Raw genomic sequence first — 25863 nt, forward strand, 5'->3', positions numbered from 1 at the left:
TAGCAGGACTGAAGTAGGTCTCTTCAGGCCTATTAAAAAGGCCATTCAAACATTCAGTCAACATATATTGAGCACCTACTGGAAATACAGAGGAAAATGCCACAGACCCATCCATGCCCTCCTAGCACTTACAGTGTGATGGAGAAGACACACCTCGTGTGAGTAAATTCTGTGCAGTAAATGCTGCAGGTGTGCAGGGCCATGTGGGCAGGATGTGATAGGGGCCTAAGAACAGAATCACACCATCCTCTGTGAATGCTGGGAGAAACTTACCTGGCATTACCAGCGCCTTGATTTCAGACCTGGTGGGCTGCTGAAACCTAAAATTCTCTGATCAGAGACTGGAGATCAGTCAGCTTCGGGAGAGTCAGCAGCTGAAAGCCAAATTGATGCCTTAGCAACAGCCTGTTACTATGAAGTCCAACTGAACGAGGTGGGAGTTGGGAAGCGTTAAGTAAATAGTTTTTCAGTGTCTGTTCTGACGTTACAGAGAAAAACTGGAAGTTCATCTTGGGTGACTTCTCATCTCTTGCATAAATTTTCTTAGAGAGAATTACAGAACTTTAGCCACCCCCTGTTTAATACGTTCCCTAATGGCCACAGCAGGAAAGAGCAATTCCAAATTCACGAATATTTCCTCCACATCATTTCCCAAATGTTCTTTATGTAAATAAGAAGTCCAGCCTTCATTACTGGCTTTTAGCAATTTAAAGTGATTTGCATTTTACAGGCATATTCGAATTCCACGAACATTGCATCTCCCACCAAGACATCATGTTCATTAGATAGCAACGGTTTCTAATCAAGGGAGAAGGCCCTGAACAAATAATTAGCCTTGAGACTAGAGTTACACATTAAAATAACAAATGAATTTGCTAAGGCCACTAAGAAATGCCACTGGGGCATTCTCATGCAGTTTCACCCTATACTAATGGTGTCAGGTCACATACTGCTGAAGTCGGGTACTGAGATATCACTGTAGCTAAATGCAAAGCACTATTCCAGGGTTAGTGTTTTCCAAACTTGTTAAACATGAAAATCTCCTGGGGTGTATTCAAAATACAGGTTCCTAGGCTCCTCCCCATTCTGACTGAGAGCAGGGCCCAGAAATAGGAATTTTTAAATTAAGTACCTGCGGTGGGTCTTCCAATTAATTGAGAAAGTTTGGCAAACATTGCCCTTGGTAACAATAAACAGCTAGTGGAAGAGGCTAAGGCATTCTAGGGGAATTTGGAAGTGTGGGTTTTGAAAGTCTGATCTGGAACATGAAATCTGCCCCTCCAAGCCCCAACCCAGGTTATTCCTTGGTCCTTAGGGGCTAATGCTTTGTTTCTTCCACTGGCTGCAGCATAGGGCAAAGGCAGCTACTGTGCCTGGCCAGGGCTCTGCTTCAGAAATCCAAGATTCTGATCATGGACGAGGCCACTGCTGCGGTGGATCTAGAGACAGATCGCCTCATCCAGACAACCATCCAAACTGAGTTCTCCCACTGCACGACCATCACCATTGCCCACAGGCTACACACCATCATGGACAGTGACAAGTGAGTCGGAGGACAGAGCTTGATAGCCACGGCTTAACCCGTTGTCAACAGCGATAGCCTCAGCCGTGAGGTCTCTTTACAGGTTTAACTACCATCATTTTATTGATGAAAAAAATGGAGGCTGAGAGATTGCAAGTAATTTGCCCAAAATTATACATCAAGCTAATGAAGGCCAACAGGGTTAAGGGAACTGTCTTGAAGGTAAAATGGGAAACTGTAACTATTAACTGAGTATGGGGGGTGGAGGAGGCCCAAGCCAGGAGTGATATATATTGCTCCACAGACCTTCCCAACTAAGCTGGGTCTCAGCTGCTCTGCCTGTAAACAGAAGCTTTCTGTTCCTTCTAACTGACAATCTGACAATTCAAAATGGGGGGGGGGTCAGTAATCTTAAAACTGAAGAGAATAGGCTCCCTTTTTTGACAAAGGGGAAGGCTCCCTTTTTAAATCAAGGTATCCTTAAACCATGTGTATCCTTAAAAAAGAAGAAAAAAACTTACGTAAATAGTATAAGAATATATGCAGTGTAAGTCTCTTTTGTTCAGTATTCCACATGGAATCCATGTTGATGCAGATAGCCGCAGTTCAGTCATTCTCGCTGCCTTGTAGCCTGGTATGAATAAACATACTGTTATCATATTGGTCACCTGGACCCGCGCTGGTGTCCTAGCCTAGAGACCTCTCGTCTTGTCCAGGGAGCTTCTTTTTCCGCTCAGATTCGCACAGCCAGTAACAAAACCGATGCTAAGACTTTCCAGCACAAGCTTTATTCAATGGCCGAAGAATGGAGAAGTGGGAATTAGTTCACAAATCAACTTTCTCAACCCGATTTGGACGGAGACACCATTTATATAGGAGGGTTGAGGGGAAAAGGGAGGGAATTGGAAAGAGTAGGAGGAATATTTATGACTAATCTGAGAAGAGGGGTGTGGTTTGAACAGGAACTGATGCAACCCTCCTTTTCAGTCCTTGTCTGGGCTTTTCCGGTTGTTGTCATGGCAATTGTCCATGTCATGGTGCTGGTAGGTGTGTCATTTAGCATGCTAATATATTACAATGAGCATAATGAGGCCCAAGGTCTACTGGAAATCAAATCTTCCACCACCTTGGGCCTAGTTTGTTCTAACCAGTTCTTGTTTTTCTCTTTGCAGCTTACTCCTGAAACTTAGACATGAGCACTTGGTTTCCATCTGAGGGAGGGGCAGGGGTATGATTCTGGGGCAACAGCCTTGGTAACAATATCGAGACTTAGTTCTGGTTATTATAAATGCCAAGGTTTGAGACACTGCTTTCTAAGACTTCTCTCTTTTTTGTTTCAGGGTAATGGTCCTAGACAATGGGAAGATTGTAGAGTATGGCAGCCCTGAAGAACTGCTGAAAAACACTGGCCCCTTCTATTTTATGGCCCAAGAAGCTGGCATTGAAAATACGAACTGCACAGCATTCTGACAGCAAGTCTTACAGGTTAGAGAAGGACTATTAGGATCATTCCTTATTTTTTGTGAAGCATATCATACATATAAAAGTGTGTGTAAAATGTATGTTTTAAATAAGGATCGTAAGTGAACACCCACGTCCCTGCCAGCCAAGATTTTTTTAAATGAGTATTACCAGCTACATCAGAAAACCCCTGATGATCCACTTTGATCGTACCTCCTTGCTACCCACCCCCCACAAAAAGCACCACCATCCTAATTTTTGTGATAATTATTCCTTTGCTTTTTGTTTTAGTTTTACCACTTGCCTTAAACAACATGTACCATTTTTTTAGCTTATGCGAATGGCCTGACTCATATTGCATGTATTCTTCTATGACTTCTTTTGTTCAATATTATATTTGAGATTCATCCACGTCGATGCATAAGGCTGGTTCATTCTCACTGCTCTGTAGTACAGCAGTGTGTGAAAACGTCAGTTTATCCAATGTAGGTTGGTCAGCAGTGGGGTTATTTCCAGGCTTTGTTGTTTTTCCCTGTTATGAACAGTACTGCTATGAACATTCTGGTACATAAGTCCTAAGATACATGTGTAAGAGTTTCTTTAGGCATAACGTAAAGGAATGGGAGGTGTGCATATGTTTAAATGCATATAGGAGGTAACGCCAAACTGTTAATGCCAATTCAAAACATTTTTGTCAATCTGATGAGTATGAATTGGTATCTCCTTGAGGTTTTTAAATGTATAGTTCCCTGGTTACCGTTGAGGTTTCCGTATGCGGTGTCTGCTGGTTCTTGTTCACAGTGCTTTATTTCCTTGGATACCTTGTGAATGTTTACCTTAAATTGCTCAATCTCCTTAGCATTTTTTAAAAAACTGAAGTATAGCTGATTTGCAATATTGTGTTAGCATTTTGCCTGTGGACATTCTTTGAGGCCTGAGTTGAATCTGAGCTCTCTTAAGAGGAATTGTGAAAGCTTCTGCCTGCCACCTGGGGGCATTACCCAGAACCAATCTGAATTAAATACTTCACTAAGGGATTTCAAACTTTACAGTTAGTGGGACTTCAGACCACAGTCCTGTGCGAGAGCCAGCTTGTGGTTTACAGAATCTCAAGGGAGCTTCTTCCCCTTGATCTAGCAGCAGGTTGGAGATAGATGTGTGGCCTTGTTGACTCCTTCCACGTGGCGGGGTTTATTCTTCACTTACTTGTATACCACAGTACAGCCCTTTCGGGCTCGGGTTCGTCAGAGGGTCTCCTGTAGCTTCTCCATCTTTGGCAAGCCTTGGCGTTCTCTCTTGCCTCAGTATCCTCTGTTGTCCACAAAGGTCAAGGTCTCCAGGTTTCAGAAGTCACCCTAAGCCTTGACCCTTCTTCTCCTTCCAGGGTTTCTTGTGTCACATCACTTTGGGTTCAGCATATTCCTTACCTCCATTTCAGTGATGCAGTTATGAAAGATTTTTATTTATTCATCACTGTAGCTATTTGTTGAATGAGATGCTCAGAGACTTAAACTTCCTAAATGAGGGGCTTACACAGCTGCAAGGCAGGATGAGGAAGGGACTTGTTTCCTCCTATTTGCTCTATTCCCATCAGCATCACTCTAGCAATGTTGGTTTCCCTGCAGTGGCAGTTTTTCCAATACTCACAAAACCAGTGTGGTCTTGCCAGCACCAGTGGAGCAGCGCCCCCTTCTGGGAAGTCTGGGTTTCAGTTTCAGTTTTAGTGACGCCAGCCTCTTCCCTTTTGTTCCCGCGGCCCTGTGATGTTTGCTTTTGCCCTTGCTAGCTCTCTGATACTTGTTTTCCTTTGGCCCTTTCTTCAATGCCTATTTAATGATTCTTTATTATTGTTCTGTTAAAATAACCTGTGGTTTTTGTATCCTGCCTAACCGAATAGGTACAACATTGGAGATAATCCAGTTCAAGTCCCTTATTTTTCAGATAAGCACCAGACTGAGAATGGTTATATGATATCTGGAGTCAAAACATGAGTGTTTATGGCAGAGCCAGGGCCAGAAACCAACTTCCTGATTTGATCTAATGATTTCTTCTTTTTCCTATAATGGGAGAGGGTTTTCGATCTACCTTCTCCTGTGGATGCAGATGAAGAGAGGGGGAGCGCTATCTTTTTCTCAGTAGTGTGACTCAGACATCCAGTGAAGGTGGAGGGAACCAGAAGCAGCCTGGATCCAAAACTTTGATGATGACTCCTCCCCTCCAGATCTTCTGTTGGCCCAGGACCTGGGTAACCCAATCCACACTATGGACCACTTACAACATGATCGCTCCCTACTTTCCTTCTGAGGTCCTCTTCGCTGCTTATCCTTGAAGCATTAAGATGTCCCTATGCTTTTGTCCTTGACCCCCCAGTTCCTCTATATTTTCTCTGTAATAGATTTCATACACTCTTGTGGTTTCAACTTCTACACATATGATTCTCATTTCTAGCCTCTTCCTCTGCTCCAGTTTTGAGATTCATATATTCAGTTGCTTCTGGTATTATCACCTGGATATCCTTCAGGTGTCTGACATGCAAATCACCCTACTTTGACCTACTTTTTTTTTTTTATAGAGCAGGTTCTTATTAGTCATCAATTTTATACACATCACTGTATAGATGTCAATCCCAATCGCCCAATTCATCACACCACCACTACCACCCCACCGCTTTCCCCGCTTGGTGTCCATACTTTCTCTACATCTGTGTCTCAGTTTTTGCCCTGCAAACCAGTTCATCTGTACCATTTTTCTAGGTTCCACATATGTGCGTTAATATACGATATTTGTTTTTCTGACTTACTTCACTCTGTATGACAGGCTCTAGATCCAACCACGTCTCAACAAATGACCCAATTTCGTTCCTTTTTATGGCTGAGTAATATTCCATTGTATATATGCACCACATCTTCTTTATCCATTCATCTGTCAATGGGCATTTAGGTTGCTTCCATGACCTGGCTATTGTAAATTGTGTTGCAATGAACATTGGGGTGCATGTGTCTTTCTGAATTATGCTTTTCTCTGGGTATATACCCAGTAGTGGGATTGCTGGATCATATGGTAAATCTATTTTTAGTTTTTTAAGGAACGTCCATACTGTTCTTCATAGTGGCTGTATCAATTTACATTCCCACCAACAGTGCAAGAGGGTTCCCTTTTCTCCACACCCTCTCCAGCATTTGTTGTTTGTGGATTTTCTGATGATGCCCATTCTAACTGGTGTGAGGTGATACCTCATTGTACTTTTGTTTTTTTTTTTTTTGCGGTGCATGGGTCTCTCACTGTTGTGGCCTCTCCTGTTGTGAAGCACAGGCTCTGGACGCGCAGGCTCAGCGGCCATGGCTCACAGGCCTAGCCACTCCGCAGCATGTGGGATCTTCCCGGACAGGGGCACGAACCTGTGTCCCCTGCATCGGCAGGTGGACTCTCAACCACTGCGCCACCAGGGAAGCCCCTCATTGTAGTTTTGATTTGCATTTCTCTAATAATTAGTGATGTTGAGCAGTTTTTCATGTGCTTCTTGGCCATCTGTATGTCTTCTTTGAAGAAATGTCTATTTAGGTCTTCTGCCCATTATGGATTGGGTTGTTTTTTTACTATTGAGCTGCATGAGCTGTTTATATATTTTGGAGATTAATCCTTTGTCCGTTGATTCGTTTGCAAATATTTTCTCCCATTCTGAAGGTTGTCTTTTCTCTTGTTTATGGTTTCCTTTGCTGTGCAAAAACTTAAGTTTCATTAGGTCCCATTTGTTAATTTTTGTTTTTTAATTCCATTACTCTAGGAGGTGGATCAAAAAAGATCTTGCTGTGATTTATGTCGAAGAGTGCTCTTCCTGTGTTTTCCTCTAAGAGTTTTATAGTGTCTGATCTTACATTTAGGTCTCTAATCAATTTTCTTTATTTTTGTGTATGGTGTTAGGGAGTGTTCTAATTTCATTCTTTTACATATAGCTGTCCAGTTTTCCCAGCACCACTTATTGAAGAGACTGTCTTTTCTCCATTGTATATCCTTGCCTCCTTTGTCATAGATTAGTTGACCATACGTGTGTGGGTTTATCTCTGGGCTTTCTATCTTGTTCCATTGATCAATGTTTCTGTTTTTGTGTCGGTACCATATTGTCTTGATTACTGTAGCTTTATACTATACTGTGAAGTCAGGGAGTCTGATTCCTCCAGCTCCATTTTTTTCCCACAAAACTGTTTTGGCTATTTGGGGTCTTTTGTGTCTCCATACAAATTTTAAGATTTTTTGCTCTAGTTCTGTAAAAAATGCCATTGGTAATTTGATAGGGATTGCATTGAATCTGTAGATTGCTTTGGATAGTATAGTCATTTGCACAATATTGATTCTTCCAATCCAAGAACATGGTATATCTCTCCATCTGTTGGTATCATCTTTAATTTCTTTCATCAGTGCCTTATAGTTTTCTGCATACAGCTCTTTTGTCTCCCTAGGTAGGTTTACTCTTAAGTATTTTATTCCTTTTGTTGCAATGGTAAATGGGAGTGTTTCCTTAATTTCTCTTTCAGATTTTTCATCATTAGTGTATAGGAATGCAAGAGCTTTCTGTGCATTAATTTTGTATCCTGCAACTTTACCAAATTCATTGATTAGCTCTAGTATTTTTCTGGTGGCATCTTTAGGATTCTCTATAGTGTCATGTCATCTGCAAACAGTGACGGTTTTACTTCTTTTTCAATCTGTATTCCTTTTATTTCTTTTTCTTCTCTGATCGCCGTGGCTAGGACTTCCAAAACTATGTTGAATAATAGTGGCGAGAGTGGACATCCTTGTCTTGTTGCTGATCTTGGAGGAAATATTTCAGTTTTTCACCATTGAGAATGATGTTTGCTGTGGGTTTGTCATATATGGCCTTTATTATGTTGAGGTAGGTTCCCTCTATGCCCACTTTCTGGAGAGTTTTTACCACAAATGGGTGTTGAATTTTCTCAAAAGCTTTTTCTGCATCTACTGACGTGATCATATGGTTTTCTTCTGCAATTTGTTAATATGGTGTATCATATTGATTGATTTCATATATTGAAGAATCCTTGCATCCCTGGGACAAATCCCACTTGGTCACGGTGTATGATCCTTTTAATGTGTTGTTGGATTCTGTTTGCTAGTATTTTTGCATCTATATTCATCAGTGGTCTGTAATTTTCTTTTTTTAGAGTATCTTTGTCTGGTTTTGGTATCAGGGTGATGGTGGTCTCATAGAATGAGTTTCGGAGTGTTTCTTCCTCTGCAATTTTTTGGAAGAGTTTGAGAAGGATGGGTGTTAGCTCTTCTCTAAATGTTTGATAGAATTCACCTGTGAAGCCATCTGGTCCTGGACCTTTGTTTGTTGGAAGATTTTTAATCACAGTTTCAATTTCATTACTTGTGATTGGTCTGGTCATATTTTCTATTCCTGGTTCAGTCTTGAAAGTTTATACCTTTCTAAGGATTTGTCCATTTCTTCCAGGTTGTCCATTTTATTGGCAGAGTTGCTTGTAGTAGTCTCTTAGGATGCTTTGTATTTCTGTGGTGTCTGTTGTAACTTCTCCTTTTTCATTTCTAATTTTACTGATTTGAGTCCTCTCCCTCTTTTTCTTGAAGAGTCTGGCTAATGGTTTATCAATTTTGTTTATCTTCTCAAAGAACCAGCTTTTAGTTTTATTTCATTTATTTGTGCTCTGATCTTTATGATTTCTTTCCTTCTGCTAACTTTGGGTTTTGTTTGTTCTTCTTTCTCTAGTTCCTTTAGGTGTAAGGTTAGATTGTTTAGTTTTTTCTTGTTTCCTGAGGTAGGCTTGTATAGCTATAAACTTCCCTCTTAGGACTTCTTTTGCTGCATTCCATAGGTTTTGGATCGTCATGTTTTCATTGTCATTTGTCTCCAGGTATTTTTTGATTGCCTCTTTGATTTCTTCAGTGCTCTCTTGGTTATTTAGTAATGTATTGTTTAGCCTCCATGTGTGTGTGTTTTTTACCTTTTTTTCCCTGTAATTGATTTCTAATCTCATAGTATTGTGGTCAGAAAAGATACTGATATGACTTCAATTTTCTTAAATTTACTGAGGCTTGATTTGTGACCGAAGATGTGATCTATCCTGGAGAATGTTGTGTGCGCACTTGAGAAGAAAGTGTAATCTGCTGTTTTTGGATGGAATGTCCTATAAATATCAATTAAATCTACCTGGTCTATTGTGTCATTTAAAGCTTGTTTTCTTATTCATTTTCAGTTTCGATGATCTGTCCATTGGTGTAAGTGAGGTGTTAAAGTTCCCCACTATTATTGTGTTACTGTCGAATTCCTCTGATAGCTGTTAGCAGTTGCCTTATGTATTGAGGTGCTCCTATGTTGGAGCACCTCCAACATAGGCTGTATCTTCTTGGATTGATCTCCTGATCATTATGTAGTGTCCTTCCTTGTCTCTTGTAACATTCTTTATTTTAAAGTCTATTTTATCTGATATGAGTATTGCTACTCCAGCTTTCTTTTGATTTCCATTTGCATGGAATATCTTTTTCCATCCCCTCACTTTCAGTCTTTGTGTCCCTAAGTCTGAAGTGGGTCTCTTGTAGACTGACTATATATGGGTCTTATTTTTGTATCCATTCAGCAAGCCTGTGTCTTTTGGTTGGAGCATTTAATCCACTCACGTTTAGGGTAATAATCAATATATATGTTCCTATTACCATTTTCTTAATTGTTTTAGGTGTTTTTTTTTTTGTTGGTCCTTTTTTTCTCTTGTGTTTCCCACTTAGAGAAGTTCCTTTAGCATTTGTTGTAGAGCTGGTTTGGTGGTGCTGAATTCGCTTATCTTTTACTTGTCTGTAAAGCTTTTGATTTCTCCATCAAATCTGAATGAGATCCTTGCTGGGTAGAGTCATCTTGGTTGTAGGTTCTTCCCTGTCATCACTTTAAGTATCTCATGCCACTCCCTTCTGGCTTGTAGAGTTTCTGCTGAGAAATCAGCTGTTAACCTTATGGGAGTTCCCTTCTATGTTGTCATTTTTCCCTAGCTGCTTTTAATAATTTTTGTCTTTTAAGTTTTGCCAATTTGATTACTGTGTGTTTCGGCATGTTTCTCCTTGGGTTTATCCTGTATGGGACTCACTGTGCTTCCTGGACTTGGGTGGCTATTTCCTTTCCCATGTTAGTGAAATTTTCGACTATAATCTCTTCAAATATTTTCTCTAGTCCTTTCTCTCTTTTCTCCTTTTGGGACCCGTATAATGCGAATGTTGTTGCGTTTAATGTTGTCCCCGAGGTCTCTTAGGTTGTCTTCATTTCTTTTCATTCTTTTTTCTTTATTCTGTTCTGCAGCAGTGAATTCCACCATTCTGTCTTCCAGGTCACTTATCTGTTCTTCTGCCTCAGTTATTCTGCTATTGATTCCTTGTAGTGTAGTTTTCATTTCAGTTATTGTATTGTTCATCTCTGTTTGTTCTTTACGTCTTCTAGGTCCTTTGTAAACATTTCTTGCATCTTCTCGATCTTTGCCTCCATTCTTTTTCTGAGGTCCTGGATCATCTTCACTATCATTATTCTGAATTCTTTTTCTGGAAGGTTGTTTTTCTGGGGTTTTATCTTGTTCCTTCATCTGGTACATAGCCCTCTGCCTTTTCATCTTGTCTATCTTTCTGTGAATGTGGTTTCTGTTCCAGAGGCTACAGGATTGTAGTTCTTCTTGCTTCTTCTATCTGCTCTCTGGTGGATGAGGCTATCTAAGAAGCTTATGTAAGTTTCCTGATGGGAGCGACTGGTCGCTGCAATGCTTTGAAGAAGTTTTCCTTTCTGCTAGTGTTGGAGGGTCTCCTGCTGAGGCGGGAGGTGGCTGTGGCTCACCGTGTAGACAAGGACATTAGCAGCAGAAGTTCTGGGAAGTAGTCCGTGGCGTGAGCCCTCCCAGAGTCTGCCCAGACCTGTCTATCTCTTCCTCCCCTCTAAAAAGATTTTTTGCCTGTACTTTCTAACTCAAGTGGTGGCATCATTGTCCATACAAGTCCTACAAAATGAAAACCTGTGTATCACTCGCAACTTTTCCTTTTCTTTCCAGATCTATTAGCCATCAAGCCATTCCAGTTTTACTTCTGCATCCCTACTGTTTTTGCCGTAGTTCAGTTTCTCCTCACTTCTATCCTGGACTGAGGGCATAGTTATCCCTGCTTCCAGTGTTGTTTTCCTCAAATATACCCACCAATGGCTACCAGAGTGATCTATTATGAAAAACTGACCAGGTTACTCTTCTGCTTAAACCCTTCATTAAATAGCTATCTGGAATAAAGTTAAAATTCCTTAGTATGGTATAACGAAGCTCCCTAACATCCAATCCAGTCTCGTACATTTATTCCAACTCCCGTACCTCATGTTAAGCTCCAGCAACATTAAAATGCTTTTAGATTCCCCATACCCACAATTACTGTTTGACTCTAGCCTTTTCCTTATCTATCCCTTCTGTTTGGAATCCCATGACTACCTCTACCTCACTCATTAAGACTCAGTAAGAAGTCATCTTCTCCCAAGAGCCTTCCCTGACTCCCTCTCCTCTCAACCCCCAGGCTAGCTTCAGCACTGCAGTGGATTTTCAATCTTTTGGGCAGCTCTGCACGTGAACCTCAGTTCTACATGGACTCCTCCAACTTAAGATTCTTTGCGGGAGACCAGGGTGCAGCACTGTGATGAGTTTCCAGTAATCAGATACACCTGTGCCAGATTTTGATACAGCTGCTGGAGACAAGAAAGAGGGAAATGTGTTTTGGCAAAGGTGACAGTCACTGTCATTGTCCAGAAGTAGGCAGGGGTGGTGATTAGTAGCAGGATCCAGTGACGTTGTGGTGTGATACTGAGCATTGTTCCTGGCTTCAAAGACTCAAATCGGGCTTTCTTATCCTCCCAAAGAGTCGGTGAGCAACCTATTATTATTTGAAAACTTCATTTCTGCTTAAGTTTATGACTTGGGGATTATTGTGTACACTAAATAATGCTCCTCAGCACACTTAATTTGCTTTTACTGTATTTATTTTGTTAGATAATTTTCCGTTTGCATCTCCCTCACTAAGCTCTGAGCCTCTTGAAAATAATTTACTCTGTTTTATAGCTCCAGTGGCTAGAATATAGTAGCTACTCACTTGTTTTTGTGTTCAAAAAATATTTATACAAAATACAGTGGAAAAATGTATGCCAAGAGTACAGCAACAGAATTGAAGATGACAAAGTAACTCCAACAGACCTAAATTTTTGCCAGCTAATTTTGTGAAACTATCTGTTGAAACACCCTCTGAAGAAATTTTTCCTTTTAGGTAACAGAAATGAATACATTTAATCACAAATTCACACTGATCATGACTTTACCTAAAAATTAGCATACAATATTGTACAAACACTGACATTTAAATCCCTAAACTGCTGCAACTTAGATTTAGTTAGCAAAAACCATATTCAACTATCAACGTGGATTTAGTGTTCCACATAAATTAGACACTAAAACCGGTTTTTGAAAGTCTTCATATTGTTTGAAGACTAATCAAAAGTTGTAAAAATGCATGAAAGAACTAGCTAGAAGAAGCACTCCATTTTCATAGTATTCCTTTTTACTTTGTATGCAAATAATGGGTTATGCTGTAGAATTTAATTGCTACAGTGAAAAAGTATTTAGGAATGAAGTAGAGAAAAGGGAGGAGAAAAAGAGTATATTAAGACTATTTTGGGGGAATTCACTGTGGTGCAGTGGTTAAGAATCCACCTGCCAATGCAGGGGACATGGGTTCAATCCCTGGCCTGGGAAAATCCCACATGCTGCAGAGCAACTAAGCCAGTGTGCCACAACTACTGAGCCTGCATGCCACAACTACTGAAGCCCACATGCCTAGAGCCTGTGCTCCGCAACAAGAGAAGCCACAATGGGAAGACTGTGCACCTCAATGAAGAATAGCCCTCACTCGACGCAACTAGAGAAAGCCCGCGCACAGCAACGAAGACCCAACACAGCCAAAAACAAAGACTACTTTGGTTCTCACTGAAAAAAAAAAAAGACTAATACTGCTTCTTTGTTCAACTTTAAAAGTCTAGGCCCTCCACCATCACCCTGATACCAAAACCAGACAAGGAAGTCACAAAGAAAACAACAGGCCAATATCACTGATGAATATAGATGCAAAAATTCTCAACAAAATACTAGCAAACAGAATCCAACTGCACATTAAAAGGATTATACACCATGATCAAGTGGGGTGTATTCCAGGAATGGAAGGATTCTTCAATATACGCAAATTGATCAATGTGATAAACCATATTAACATAACAAATTGAAGGAGAAAAACCATATGATCATCTCAATAGATGCAGAGAAACCTTTTGACAAAATTCAACACGCATTTATGATAAAAACCCTGCAGAAAGTAGGCATAGAGGGAACTTTCCTCAACATAGTAAAAGCCATATATGACAAACCCACAGCCAACATCGTCCTCAATGGTGAAAAACAAAGCATTTCCATAAGATCAGGAATAAGACAAGGTTGCCCACTCTCACCACTCTTGTTTTAGCCACAGCAATCAGAGAAGAAAAGGAAATAAAAGGAATCCAAATCAGAAAAGAAGTAAAGCTGTCACTGTTTGCAGATGACATGATACTATACATAGAGAATCCTAAAGATGCTACCAGAAAACTACTAGAGCTAATCACTGAATCTGGTAAAGTAGCAGGATACAAAATTAATGCACAGAAATCTCTGGCATTCCTATACACTAATGATGAAAAATCTGAAAGAGAAATAAAGGAAACACTCCCATTTACCACTGCAACAAAAAGAATAAAATATCTAGGAATAAACCTAAGGAGACAAAAGACCTGTATGCAGAAAATTATAAGACACTGATGAAAGAAATTAAAGATGATACAAATAGATGGAGACATATACCATGTTCTTGGATTGGAAGAATCAACATTGTGAAAATGACTCTACTACCCAAAGCAATCTACAGATTCAATGAAATCCCTATCAAACTACCAATGGCATTTTTCACAGAACTAGCACAAAAAATTTCACAATTTGTATGGAAACACAAAAGACCCCAAATGGCCAAAGCAATCTTGAGAACGAAAAACGGAGCTGGAGGAATCAGGCTCCCTGACTTCAGACTATACTACTAAGCTACAGTAATCAAGACAGTATGGTACTGGCACAAAAACAGAAATATAGATCAATGGAACAGAATAGAAAGCCCAGAGATAAGCCCACACACATATGGTCATCTTATCTTTGATAAAGGAGGCAGGAATGTACAGTGGATAAAGGACAGCCTCTTCAATAAGTGGTGCTGGGAAAACTGGACAGGTACATGTAAAAGTATGAGATTAGATCACTCCCTAACACCATACACAAAAATAAGCTCAAAATGGATTAACGACCTAAATGTAAGGCCAGAAGCTATCAAACTCTTAGAGGAAAACACAGGCGGAACACTCTGTGACATAAATCACAGCAAGATCCTTTTGAGCCACCTCCTAGAGAAATGGAAATAAAAACAAAAATAAACAAATGGGACCTAATGAAACTTCAAAGGTTTTTCACAGCAAAGGAAACCATAATACAAGAGCAAAAGACAACCCTCAGAATGGGAGAAAATATTTGCAAATGAAGCAACTGACAAAGGATTAATCTCCAAAATTTATAAGCAGCTCATGCAGCTCAATAACAAAAAAACAAATAACCCAATCCAAAAATGGGCAGAAGACCTAAATAGACATTTCTCCAAAGAAGATATACAGACTGCCAACAAACACATGAAAGAATGCTCAACATCATTAATCATTAGAGAAATGCAAATGAAAACTACAATGAGGTATCACCTCACACCAGTCAGAATGGCCATCATCAAAAAATTTAGAAACAATAAATGCCAGAGAGGGTGTGGCAAAAAGGGAACACTCTTGCACTGCTGGTGGGAATGTGAATTGGTACAGCCACTATGGAGAACACTATGGAGGTTCCTTAAAAAACTACAAATAGTAGGACCCAGCAATCCCACTACTGGGCATATACCCTGAGAAAACCATAATTCAAAAAGAGTCATGTACCAAAATGTTCACTGCAGCTCTATTTACAATAGCCAGGAGATGGAAGCAACCTAAGTGTCCATCATCAGATGAATGGATAAAGATGTGGCACATATATACAATGGAACATTAGTCAGCCATAAAAAGAAACAAAATTGAGCTATTTGTAATGAGGTGGATAGACCTAGAGTCTGTCATACAGAGTGAAGTAAGTCAGAGAAAGACAAATACTGTGTGCTAACACATATATATGGAATTTAAGAAAAAAAAAGTCATGAAGAACCTAGGGGTAAGACAGGAATAAAGACACAGACCTACTAGAGAATGGACTTGAGGATATGGGGAGGGGGAAGGGTAAGCTATGACAAAGCAAGAGAGAGGCATGGACATATATACACTACCAAATGTAAGGTAGACAGCTAAAGGGAAGCAGCTGCATAGCACAGGGAGATCAGCTCGGTGCTTTGTGACTGCCTGGAGGGGTGGGGTAGGGAGGGTGGGAGGGAGGGAGACGCAAGAGGGAAGAGATATGGGAACATATGTATAACTGATTCACTTTGTTATAAAGCAGAAACTAACATACCATTGTAAAGCAATTATACTCTAATAAAGATGTAAAAAAAAAAAAGTCAAGGCCCTGGTTAACACACTGGTAGTCTCTTGATTAGTCACCTTGGTCCTCATCATGATAGCCATCTGGCTATTCTGCCTCAGATAACCACTGTCACTGATTTCAGATCCACTTGTCCTGTGGATGATGGGCTCTGTCAGAGCAGCAGTCTTTGGAATGTTTATTTGCTGCTCAAGCCCATAGTCACTTGTTCTCACTGGGAAACAATCCTGTTGGTATCCATCTGTAAAGACTGTCGAGTTGAGAGGGGAGAGAGCAGAAGTAAGAAGAACTACAATTCTGCAGCCTGTGGAACAAAAACCACATTCACAGAAAGACAAAATGAAAAGGCAGAGGACTATGTACCAGATGAAGGAACAAGATAAAACCCCAGAAAAACAACTAAATGAAGTGGAGATAGGCAACCTTCCAGAAAAAGAATTCAGAATAATGATAGTGAAGATGATCCAGGACCTCGGAAAAAGAATGGAGGCAAAGATTGGGAAGATGCAAGAAATGCTTTAACAAAGACCTAGAAAAATTAAAGAACAAACACCTAGAAGAATTAACAAACAAACAGAGATGAACAATACAATAACTGAAATGAAAAATACACTACAAGGAATCAATAGCAGAATAACTGAGGCAGAAGAACGGATAAGTGACCTGGAAGACAGAATGGTGGAACTCACTGCCATGGAACACAATAAAGAAAAAAGAATGAAAAGAAATGAAGACAGCCTAAGAGACCTCTGAGACAACATTAGAGGCAACAACATTCGCATTATAGGGGCGCCAGAAGGAGATGAGAGAGGGAAAGGACCTGAGAAAATATTTGAAGAGATTATAATTGAAAACTTTGCTAACATGGGAAAGGAAATAGCCACCCAAGTCCAGGAAGCACAGAGTCCCAGCAGGATAAACCCAAGGAGAAACAGGCCGAAACATATACTAATCAAATTGCAAAAATTAAAGACAAAGAAAAATTATTAAAAGCAACAAGGGAAAAATGACAACATACAAGGGAACTCCTGTAAGGTTAACAGCTGATTTCTCAGCAGAAACTCTACAAGCCAGAAGGGAGTGGCATGATATACTTAAAGTGATGAAAGGGAAGAACCTACAACCAAGAGTACTCTACCTGGCAAGGATCTCATTCAGATTCAACAGAGAAATCAAAAGCTTTACAGACAAGCAAAAACTAAGAATTCAGCACCACCAAACCAGCTCTACAACAAGTGCTAAAGGAACTTCTCTAAGTGGGAAACAAGAAGAAAAGGACCTACAAAAACAAACCCATAACAATTAAGAAAATGGTAATAGGAACATACATATCGATAATTACCTTAAATGTGAATGGATTAAATGCTCTAACCAAAAGACATAGGTTTGCTGAATGGATACAAAAACAAGACCCATATATATGCTGTCTACAAGAGACCCACTTCAGACCTAGGGACACATACAGACTGAAAGTGAGGGGCTAGAAAAAGATATTCTATGCAAATGGAAATCAGAAGAAAGGTGGAGTAGCAATACTCGTATCAGACAAAATAGACTTTAAAATAATATTACAAAACATAAGGAAGGACACTACATAATGATCAGGAGATCAATCCAAGAAGATATAACAATTTTAAATATATATGCACTGAACATAGGAGTACCTCAATACATAAGGCAAGTTGTAACATCTATAAAAGAGGAAATCGAGAGTAACACAGTAATAGTGGGGGACTTTAACATCTCACTTACACCAATGGACAGGTCATCCAGACAGAAAATTAATAAGGAAACACAAGCTTTCAATGACACATTAGACCAGAAAGATTTAATTGATATTTATAGAACATTGCACCCGGAAGTGGCAGAATACACTTTCTTCTCAAGTGCACATGAAACATTCTCCAGGATAGATCACATCTTCGGTCACAAATCAAGCCTCCGAAAATTTTAAAAAATTGCAATCGTATCAAGCATCTCTTCTGACCACAACACTATGAGATTGGAAATCAACTGCAGGGAAAAAACCGTAAAAAAAACAAAACAAAACACATAAATGGAGGCTAAACAGTGAGCTACTAAATAACCAAGAGATAACTGAAGAAGTGAAAGAGGAAATCAAAAAATATCTACACACGGCTTCCCTGGTGGCACAGTGGTTGAGAGTCCACCTGCCGATACAGGGGACACGTTCGTGCCCTGGCCTGGGAAGATTCCACATGCTGCAGAGCAGCTAGGCCCGTGAGCCATGGCCGCTGAGCCTGCGTGAGCCTGTGCTCCACAACGGGAGAGGCCACACAGTGAGAGGCCCGCGTACTGCAAAAAAGCAAACAAACAAAAAAAAACCTATAGACAAATGGCAACAAACCATGATGCTCCAAAACCTATGGGATGCAGCAAAAGCAGCTCTAAGAGGGAAGTTTAGAGCAATACAATCCTACCTCAAGAAACAAAAAAAATCTCAAACAATCTAACCTTACACCTAAAGGAACTACAGAAACAAGAACAAACAAAACCCAAAGTTAGTAGAAGGAAAGAAAAGGATCAGAGCAGAAATAAATGAAATAGAAACAAAACAATAACAAGATCAATAAAACTAAAAGCTGGTTGTCTAAGAAGGTATAGAAAATTGATAAACCCTTAGCCAGACTCATCAAGAAAAAGAGGGAGAGGACTCAAATCAATAAAATTAGAAATGAAAAAGAAATTACAATGACAGCACAGAAATACAAAGCATCATAAGAGACTACTACAAACAACTATGCCAATAAAATGAGCAACCTGGAAGAAAGGGACAAATTCTTAGAAAGGTATAACCTTCCAAGACTGAACCAGGAAGAAACAGAAAATATGAACAGACCAATCACAAGTAATGAAATTGAAACTGAGATTAAAAATCTTCCAACAAACAAAAGTCCAGGACCAGATGGCTTCACAGGTGAATTCTATCAAACATTTAGAAAAGAGCTAACACCCATCCTTCTCAAACTCTTCCAAAATACTGCGGAGAAAGGAACACTCCAAAACTCATTCTACAAGGCCACTATCACCCTGATACCAAAACCAGACAAAGATACTCTAAAAAAAGAAAATTACAGACCACTGATGAATATAGATGCAAAAATCCTCAACAAAATACTAGCAAACAGAATCCAACAACACATTAAAAGGATCATATACCATGACCAAGTAGGATTTATCCCAGGGATGCAAGGATTCTTCAATATACATAAATCAATGTGATAAACCATATTAACAAATTGAAGAATAAAAACCATATGATCATGTCAACAGATGCAGAAAAAGCTTTTGACAAAATTCAACACCCACTTATGATAAAAACTCTCCAGAAAGTGGGCACAGAGGGAACCTACCTCAACATAATAAAGGCCTCATACGACAAACCCACAGCAAACATCATTCTCCATGGTGAAAAATTGAAATCATTTCCTCCAAGATCAGGAACAAGACAAGGATGTTCACACTCACCACTATTATTCAACATAGTTTTGGAAGTCCTAGCCACAGCAATCAGAGAAGACAAAGAAAGAAAAGGAATACAAATTGGAAAAGAAGTAAAACTGTCACTGTTTGCAGGTGACATGGTACTATACATAGATATCCTAAAGATGACACCAGAAAACTACTAGAGCTAATCAATGAATTTGGTAAAGTTGCAGGATACAAAATTAATGCACAGAAATCTCTTGCATTTGTATACACTAATGATGAAAGATCAGAAAGAGAAATTAAGGAAACAATCCCATACACTATTGCAAACAAAAATAATAAAATACCTAGGAATAAATCTACCTAAGTAGGTAAAAGACCAGTACTCAGAAAACTATAAGACACTGATGAAAGAAATCAAAGATGACACAGACAGATGGAGAGATATACCATGTTCTCAGATTGGAAGAATCAATATTGTGGAAATGACTATACTACCCAAAGCAATCTACAGATTCAATGCAATCCCTATCAAATTACCAATGGCATTTTTTACAGAACTAGAACAAAAAAATCTTAAAATTTGTATGGAGACAGGAAAGACCCCAAATAGCCAAAGCAATCTTTTTTTTTTTTAACATCTTTATTGGAGTATAATTGCTTTACATTGTTGTGTTAGTTTCTGCCGTATAACAAAGTGAATCAGCTATATGTATACATATATCCCCATATCCCCTCCCTCTTGCGTCTCCCTCCCACCTTCCCTATCCCACCCCTCTAGGTGGTCACAAAGCACTGAGCTGGTCTCTGTGTGCTATGCTAGCCAAGCAATCTTGAGGGGAAAAAAATGGAGCTGGAGGAATCAGACTCTCTGACTTCAGACTATACTACAAAGCTACAGTAATCAAGACAATATGGGACTGGCAGAAAAACAGAAATATAGATCAATGGAACAGGATAGAAAGCCCAGAGATAAACCCACGCACATATGGTCACCTTACTTCTGATAAAGGAGGCAAGAATATACAATGGAGAAGAGACAGCCTCTTCAATAAGTGGTGCTCGGAAAACTGGACAGCTACATGTAAAAGAATGAAATTAGAACACTCCCTAACACCATACACAAAAATAAACTCAAAATGGATTAAAGACCTAAATGTTAAGACTGGACACTATAAAACTCTTAGAGGAAAACATAGGAAGAACACTCTTTGACATAAATCACAGCAAGATCTTTTTGGACCCACCTCCTAGCATAATGGAAATAAAAACAAAAATAAAGGGGACCTAATGAAACTTAAAAGCTTTTGCACAGCAAAGGAAACTATAAACAACACGAAATACCAACCCTCAGAATGGGAGAATATATTTGCAAACGAATCAACAAAGGATTAATCTCCAAAATATATAAACAGCTCATGCAGCTCAATATTAAATAAAACAAACAACCCAATCCAAAAATGGGCAGAAGACCTAAATAGACATTTCTCCAAAGAAGACATACAGATGGCCAAGAGGCACATGAAAAGCTGCTCAACATCACTAATTATTAGAGAAATGCAAATCAAAACTACAATGAGGTATCACCTCACACCAGTTAGAATGGGCATCATCAGAAAATCTACAAAGAACAAATGCTGGAGAGGGTGTGGAGAAAAGGGAAGCCTCTTGCACTGTTGGTGGGAATATAAATTGATAAGAGCCACTATGGAGAATAGTATGGAGGTTCCTTAAAAAACTAAAAATAGAATACCATATGACCCAGCAATCCCACTACTGGGCAGACACCCAGAGAAAACCATAATTCAAAAAGATACACGCACCCCAATGTTCACTGCAGCACTGTTTACAATAGCTAGGTCATGGAAGCAACCTAAATGCCCATCGACAGACGAATGGATAAAGAAGATGTGGTACATATGTACAATGGAATATTCCTTGGCCATAAAAAGGAACAAAGTTGGGTCATTTGTAGAGACGTGGATGGACCTAGAGACTGTGATAGTGAAGTTAAGTCAGAAAGAGAAAAACAAATATCATATATTAACACATGTATGTGGTATCTAGAAAAATGGTACAGATGAACCGGTTTGCAAGGCACAGAGACACAGATGTAGAGAGCAAACATATGGACACCAAGGGGGGAAGTAGAGGGTGGGTGGTGGTGGGATGAATTGGGAGATTGGGATTGGCCTATATACACTAATATATATGTATAAAATATATATTTTTATATCTGATATGTATAAAATAACTAATAACCTGCTGTATAAAAAAATAAAATTCAGGGGCTTCCCTGGTGGCTCAGTGGTTGAGAGTCCGCCTGCCAATGCGGGGGACACGGGTTTGTGCCCTGGTCTGGGAAGATCCCACATGCCGCGGAGCGGCTGGGCCCGTGAGCCATGGCCACTGAGCCTGCGCGTCCGAAGCCTGTGCTCCGCAACGGGAGAGGCCACAGCAGTGAGACGCCCGTGTACCGCAAGGAAAAAAAAAAATTCAAAGATAAAAAAATTTTAAAAAAGCCTGTTGAGTTGTCCTCTGGTTGTACCTCTGAGCACAGATATCTCCCCTGGTACTTGGTGCTAACATTCTTGCCTGCTGGCTCCTCTGTTAGTCTGCAGGTACACTGTGACCTGGTTTGTCAGGGTTTACATTCTGGCATCATAAAGACCTCTCATAGTTCCATAAATATCTGCTAGACTGATACATTAGTTCAAATCTGTAAACCAATTCCACTCTGGCTAGCTTTTCATTTTCTTTCATCAAAGCATCTAATTTTTCACATACGTGGCTTCAATGTTAATGGTGGCACAGAACCCTTTTGTTTTAGCGGGATGTAGAGTTAGGGTTATGGCATAAGAGCAAAATATGGCCTGCTGTTCATAAATGAAGTTGTTTTGAAACACAACCATGCTCACTTATTTCTGTATTATCTATACCTGCTTTCATGTCACAATGGCAGAGTTGAGTTGTGACAGACTGTATGGCCTAAAAAGCCTGAAGCAGGGGTCCCTAACCCCCAGGCCGTGGACGCACACCAGTCCTCGGCCTGTTAGGAACCAGGCCGCCCAGGAGGAGGTGAGCAGCGGGCAAGCTTGCAAAGCTTCAACTGCTGCTCTCAATTGCTCACGTTACTGCCTGAACTATACCCGCCCCGTCCGTGGAAACTGTCTTGCATGAAACCAGTTCCTGGTGCCAAAAAGGTTGGGGACCGCTGGCCTAAGGTATTTATTATCTGGCCTTTTATGGAAAAGGTTTGCCAATTCCTGCTCCAGAATCAACAGTGTAGTCTGGACTGGATCATGTTTCCATTCTCAGAAAGACAATTTGCCTCAAAAATGTCATGTGGCTCCATACCTGCAGTAGATAGAATAATGGTCCCCAAAGATGTCCATGTCTGAATCCTCAAAACCCTGGGGATTTACCTTACATGGCAAAAGGGACTTCGCAGATGTGATTAAGGATATTGAGATGGGAGATTATGCAAAGTGGGCCCAGTGTAATTACAAGGATACTTAATAAGAGTCAGGAGGGTCAGAGTTAAAATGAAGATGATGTGATGACAGAAACAGAGACATCTGAAGATGCTATGCTGCTGGCTTTGAAGATGGAGGAAGGGAACACAAGCCAAGAAACATAGGCAGCTTCTAGAAGTTGGAAAAGGCAAGGAGACAGATTCTCCCCTGAAGTCTCTGTAAATAACCAGCCCTACCAACCTTGACTTTAGCCCAGTTAGACTGATTTCAAACTGCTGACCTCCAGAACCGTAAGACAATAAATTTCTGTTGTTTTAGGCTACTAAATTAGCAGTAATTTGTTAAAGCAGCAATAGCCAACTAATACAATACCATAAGCCCAAGCAGCTCTGCTTAAAATTGCCAATTTCTCCAACTGAAGTCAGTTTAGCAATTCATTGATCTTCACTGAATCCCACTGCAGTGTGAATTTGTAGAGGATTATGTTATCTTTAAAGCCCAGCTAGAAATGGTCTCAGTGCTCATGGCTATCACCCCTTCTATCAAATTGCAAAGATCTTATTCAGCTTAATCCTATTTGGAGGCAATCTTTTGATCTCACCTGAGAGGCTGCAGGAAGGTCCTTTGTTCAAATTAGTCACAGTGATTCTGACGACAGGAGGCGGCCATGACAGATCGGTAATCTTTCACTCTCAGCTTCCCTGATCCTGGAGCTGGGGAAGGGCTGCCACGGGGAAGGATTAGAGCTTGACTCCTCTTGAAGTCCCAGGGGACACCCAGGCGGGTGGTGCACAGGCAGTGCCTTGTGACATGGTCCTGCTGAGTCTGCAGACCCCCACGGTCTGCTGCTGAGTCCCACGCACCTGCCCGCTACCAATAAATGTTCCCGAATGAACACATTGCTCGCTCCTACCACCACATCACAACTTACCTCTGGGAAAGCATTACCTGCTCCTTCAGGGTCACCTCTGAGTGATACTAAGGAATAGATATTCCTATGCAGCTTGCAAAGCCTGCAATTTGTTGTAGAAAACTCCCTTACTGATACTCACAAAACACTACTATTGATCTTCACTAACAATCACAGTGGGCTGGATGAAACAAAGCAGCGCAAACTGGAGATTGGAGATGATCATCCCTGCTCTGTGGCACTGAATGTCTGCCACACCCAGCCCAGGTGAAACAGTACAAACTTCATCAATATGATGTACTAATAGATGGGAGAGTTTAAAATCCTGAGTTGTGTGTAGCGACCAGAGAGAGGATTTAGAATTAAGTATATGATGCTCAAGGTTTCTCGGTCCTCAGGCCTAAGGTTCTGCAAGTGAAACACAATTCAGAGCACACTACTCCTGACCCTGAAACAAAAATGCACAGAGTTCCAGCTTCACAACTAAGTAAAAGGCTGACATAAAATTCAATCTTTACTAAAACCATGTATTTCTAGAATTCACAGTTCACAAAAAGTTGCAGAATCATCTTATTTGTTCTCACAACAATCTTGAGAGAGAGGTCAGAAATCTACATGTTTCAGATGATGATAGACTCCCACCACCACTCCCTGTTCTCCGAGGACACTTGGGAGAAAGCATAACTGAAGAGCTACTTCCAGGCAGGAAAGGGAGCAAATTCATGACAGGAAGTAAGCAGGCAAACCGGATTTGGAAATTTTCTTCAACATTTCCTTCTGTTGTGCAGGAAACATCTGACACCCTTTCCTTCCTTGGTTTTTGTAATTCCTACTTTTCCAACAGTAGAAAGTTCTACTAAAAATAACTGCCTACACAGGTGCTTCTCAAATTTAACATGCACACAAATCACCTGGTAACTTGATGCCGTTGGCCTGGGGTGGGGCCTGCATTTCCAGTAAGCTCCCAGGGTACACGGATGGTGATGCTGCTGGTCTGAAGACCACACTTATAAAATCACCTAGGGACTTCCCTGGTGGTCCAGTGGGTAAGACTCCATGCTCCCAATGCAGGGGGCCTGGGTTTGATCCCTGATCGGGGAACTAGATCCCACATGCATGCCACAACTAGGGAGTCCGCATGCCGCAACTAAGGAGTCCATATGCCGCAACTAAGAGCCCACATGCCACAACTAAACATGTCGCAACAAAGATCCCATGTGCTGCAATTAAGAGCTGGCGCAGCCTAAATAAACAAATATTAAAAAAAAAAAAAGAGCATCTAGCAACCACTGTGGAGAACAGTATGGAGAGTTCCTTAAAAAAACTAAAAATAAAGCTACCATATGATCCAGCAATCCCACTCCTGGGCACATATCTGGAAAAGACAAAAACTCTAATTAGAAAAGATACAGGCACCCCAATGTTCACAGCTGCACTATTTACAATAGTCAAGACATGGAAGCAACCTAAGTGTCCACCAACAGATGAATGCATAAAGAAGATGTGGTAAATATATACAGTGGAATACTACTCAGCCATAATAAAAAGAATGAAATAATACCATTTGCAGCAACATGGATGCAACTAGAGATTATCATACTAAGTGAAGTCAAAGACAAATATTGTATGATATCACTTATGTGTGGAGTCTAAAAAAATGATACAAATGAACTTATTTACAAAACAGAAATAGACTCAAAGACATAGAAAACAACTTATGGTATACCAAAGGGGAAAATGGAGGAGGGATAAATTGGGAATTTGGAATTAACAGATACACATCACTATATATAAAATAAACAACAGGGACCTACTGTATAGCACAGGGAACTAGAGTCAATATCTTGTAATAACCTATAATGGAAAAGAATCTGAAAAAGAACATATATGTATAACTGAATCACTTTTCTGTATAACCTGAAACACTGTAAATTATACTTCAATAAAAAATAAAAATAAAGAAAAAGCAAGACCTAGCAGACATCTAGTGTTTACAACAATACTCATCTTTTCATAAACTTGCTACCATCCCAATGACCTCCCCTTTGTTAGGGATTCATCATTTCTTCAATTTCATACTCTTTATAGGATGTTGCTGCTTTTTTCCATTCTCAAGCAATCTTAAGCCCCATCAGTTAACTCTTTCTTAATTAGATTTTTCCGGCCTTCGATCTGTCCTCCCTCCAAATCATCCTGCTATCATTTAGCTTTCCTACAACAAGGAATCCACCTAGGTAAGGAGTTTCTCATGAAATCTAAATTCCTTGACTTGGACCTCGGGGCTCTCCAGTTTATTGTTCACTATGTGCCAGCGTTCTAGCACTGTCCACGTATTAACTCATTGCACCCGTACCACAACCCTGTAAGGCGGACAGTAGT

At 40.2% G+C, this 25863-nt stretch overlaps 1 protein-coding gene and 1 long non-coding RNA gene across 6 annotated transcripts in view; one reads left to right on the forward strand and one right to left on the reverse strand.

The window, feature by feature from the left end:
• Positions 1-25863, forward strand: part of ABCC2 (ATP binding cassette subfamily C member 2) — a 100162-nt gene that overhangs the window by 65876 nt on the left and 8423 nt on the right. For 3 of the 5 annotated variants that reach the window (XR_003797084.1, XM_029245761.1, XM_029245760.1), the window contains exons 31-32: positions 1349-1543; positions 2863-3007. Coding sequence is in view for 4 of the 5 variants with exons in the window: in XM_029245761.1 (XP_029101594.1) it covers positions 1349-1543; positions 2863-2992 (325 nt within the window). In the remaining variant the exon portion in view is untranslated. Of the gene's footprint in view, positions 1-1348; positions 1544-2862; positions 3008-11536; positions 13103-25863 lie in introns of those variants that run through there. The other 2 variants (XM_029245759.1, XM_029245762.1) reach the window with 1 other exon arrangement.
• Positions 360-24622, reverse strand: LOC114908953. The gene is made up of 3 exons (XR_003797086.1): positions 23176-24622; positions 2044-2153; positions 360-374 (listed from the first exon to the last, which is right to left on the reverse strand). It is a non-coding gene; the product is annotated as an uncharacterized LOC114908953 (long non-coding RNA).

This window comes from Monodon monoceros, unplaced genomic scaffold (genome assembly GCF_005190385.1).
Source record: "Monodon monoceros isolate NGI ecotype Baffin Bay Population unplaced genomic scaffold, NGI_Narwhal_1 Super_Scaffold_4, whole genome shotgun sequence".
NCBI classification, from domain to species: domain Eukaryota; kingdom Metazoa; phylum Chordata; class Mammalia; order Artiodactyla; family Monodontidae; genus Monodon; species Monodon monoceros.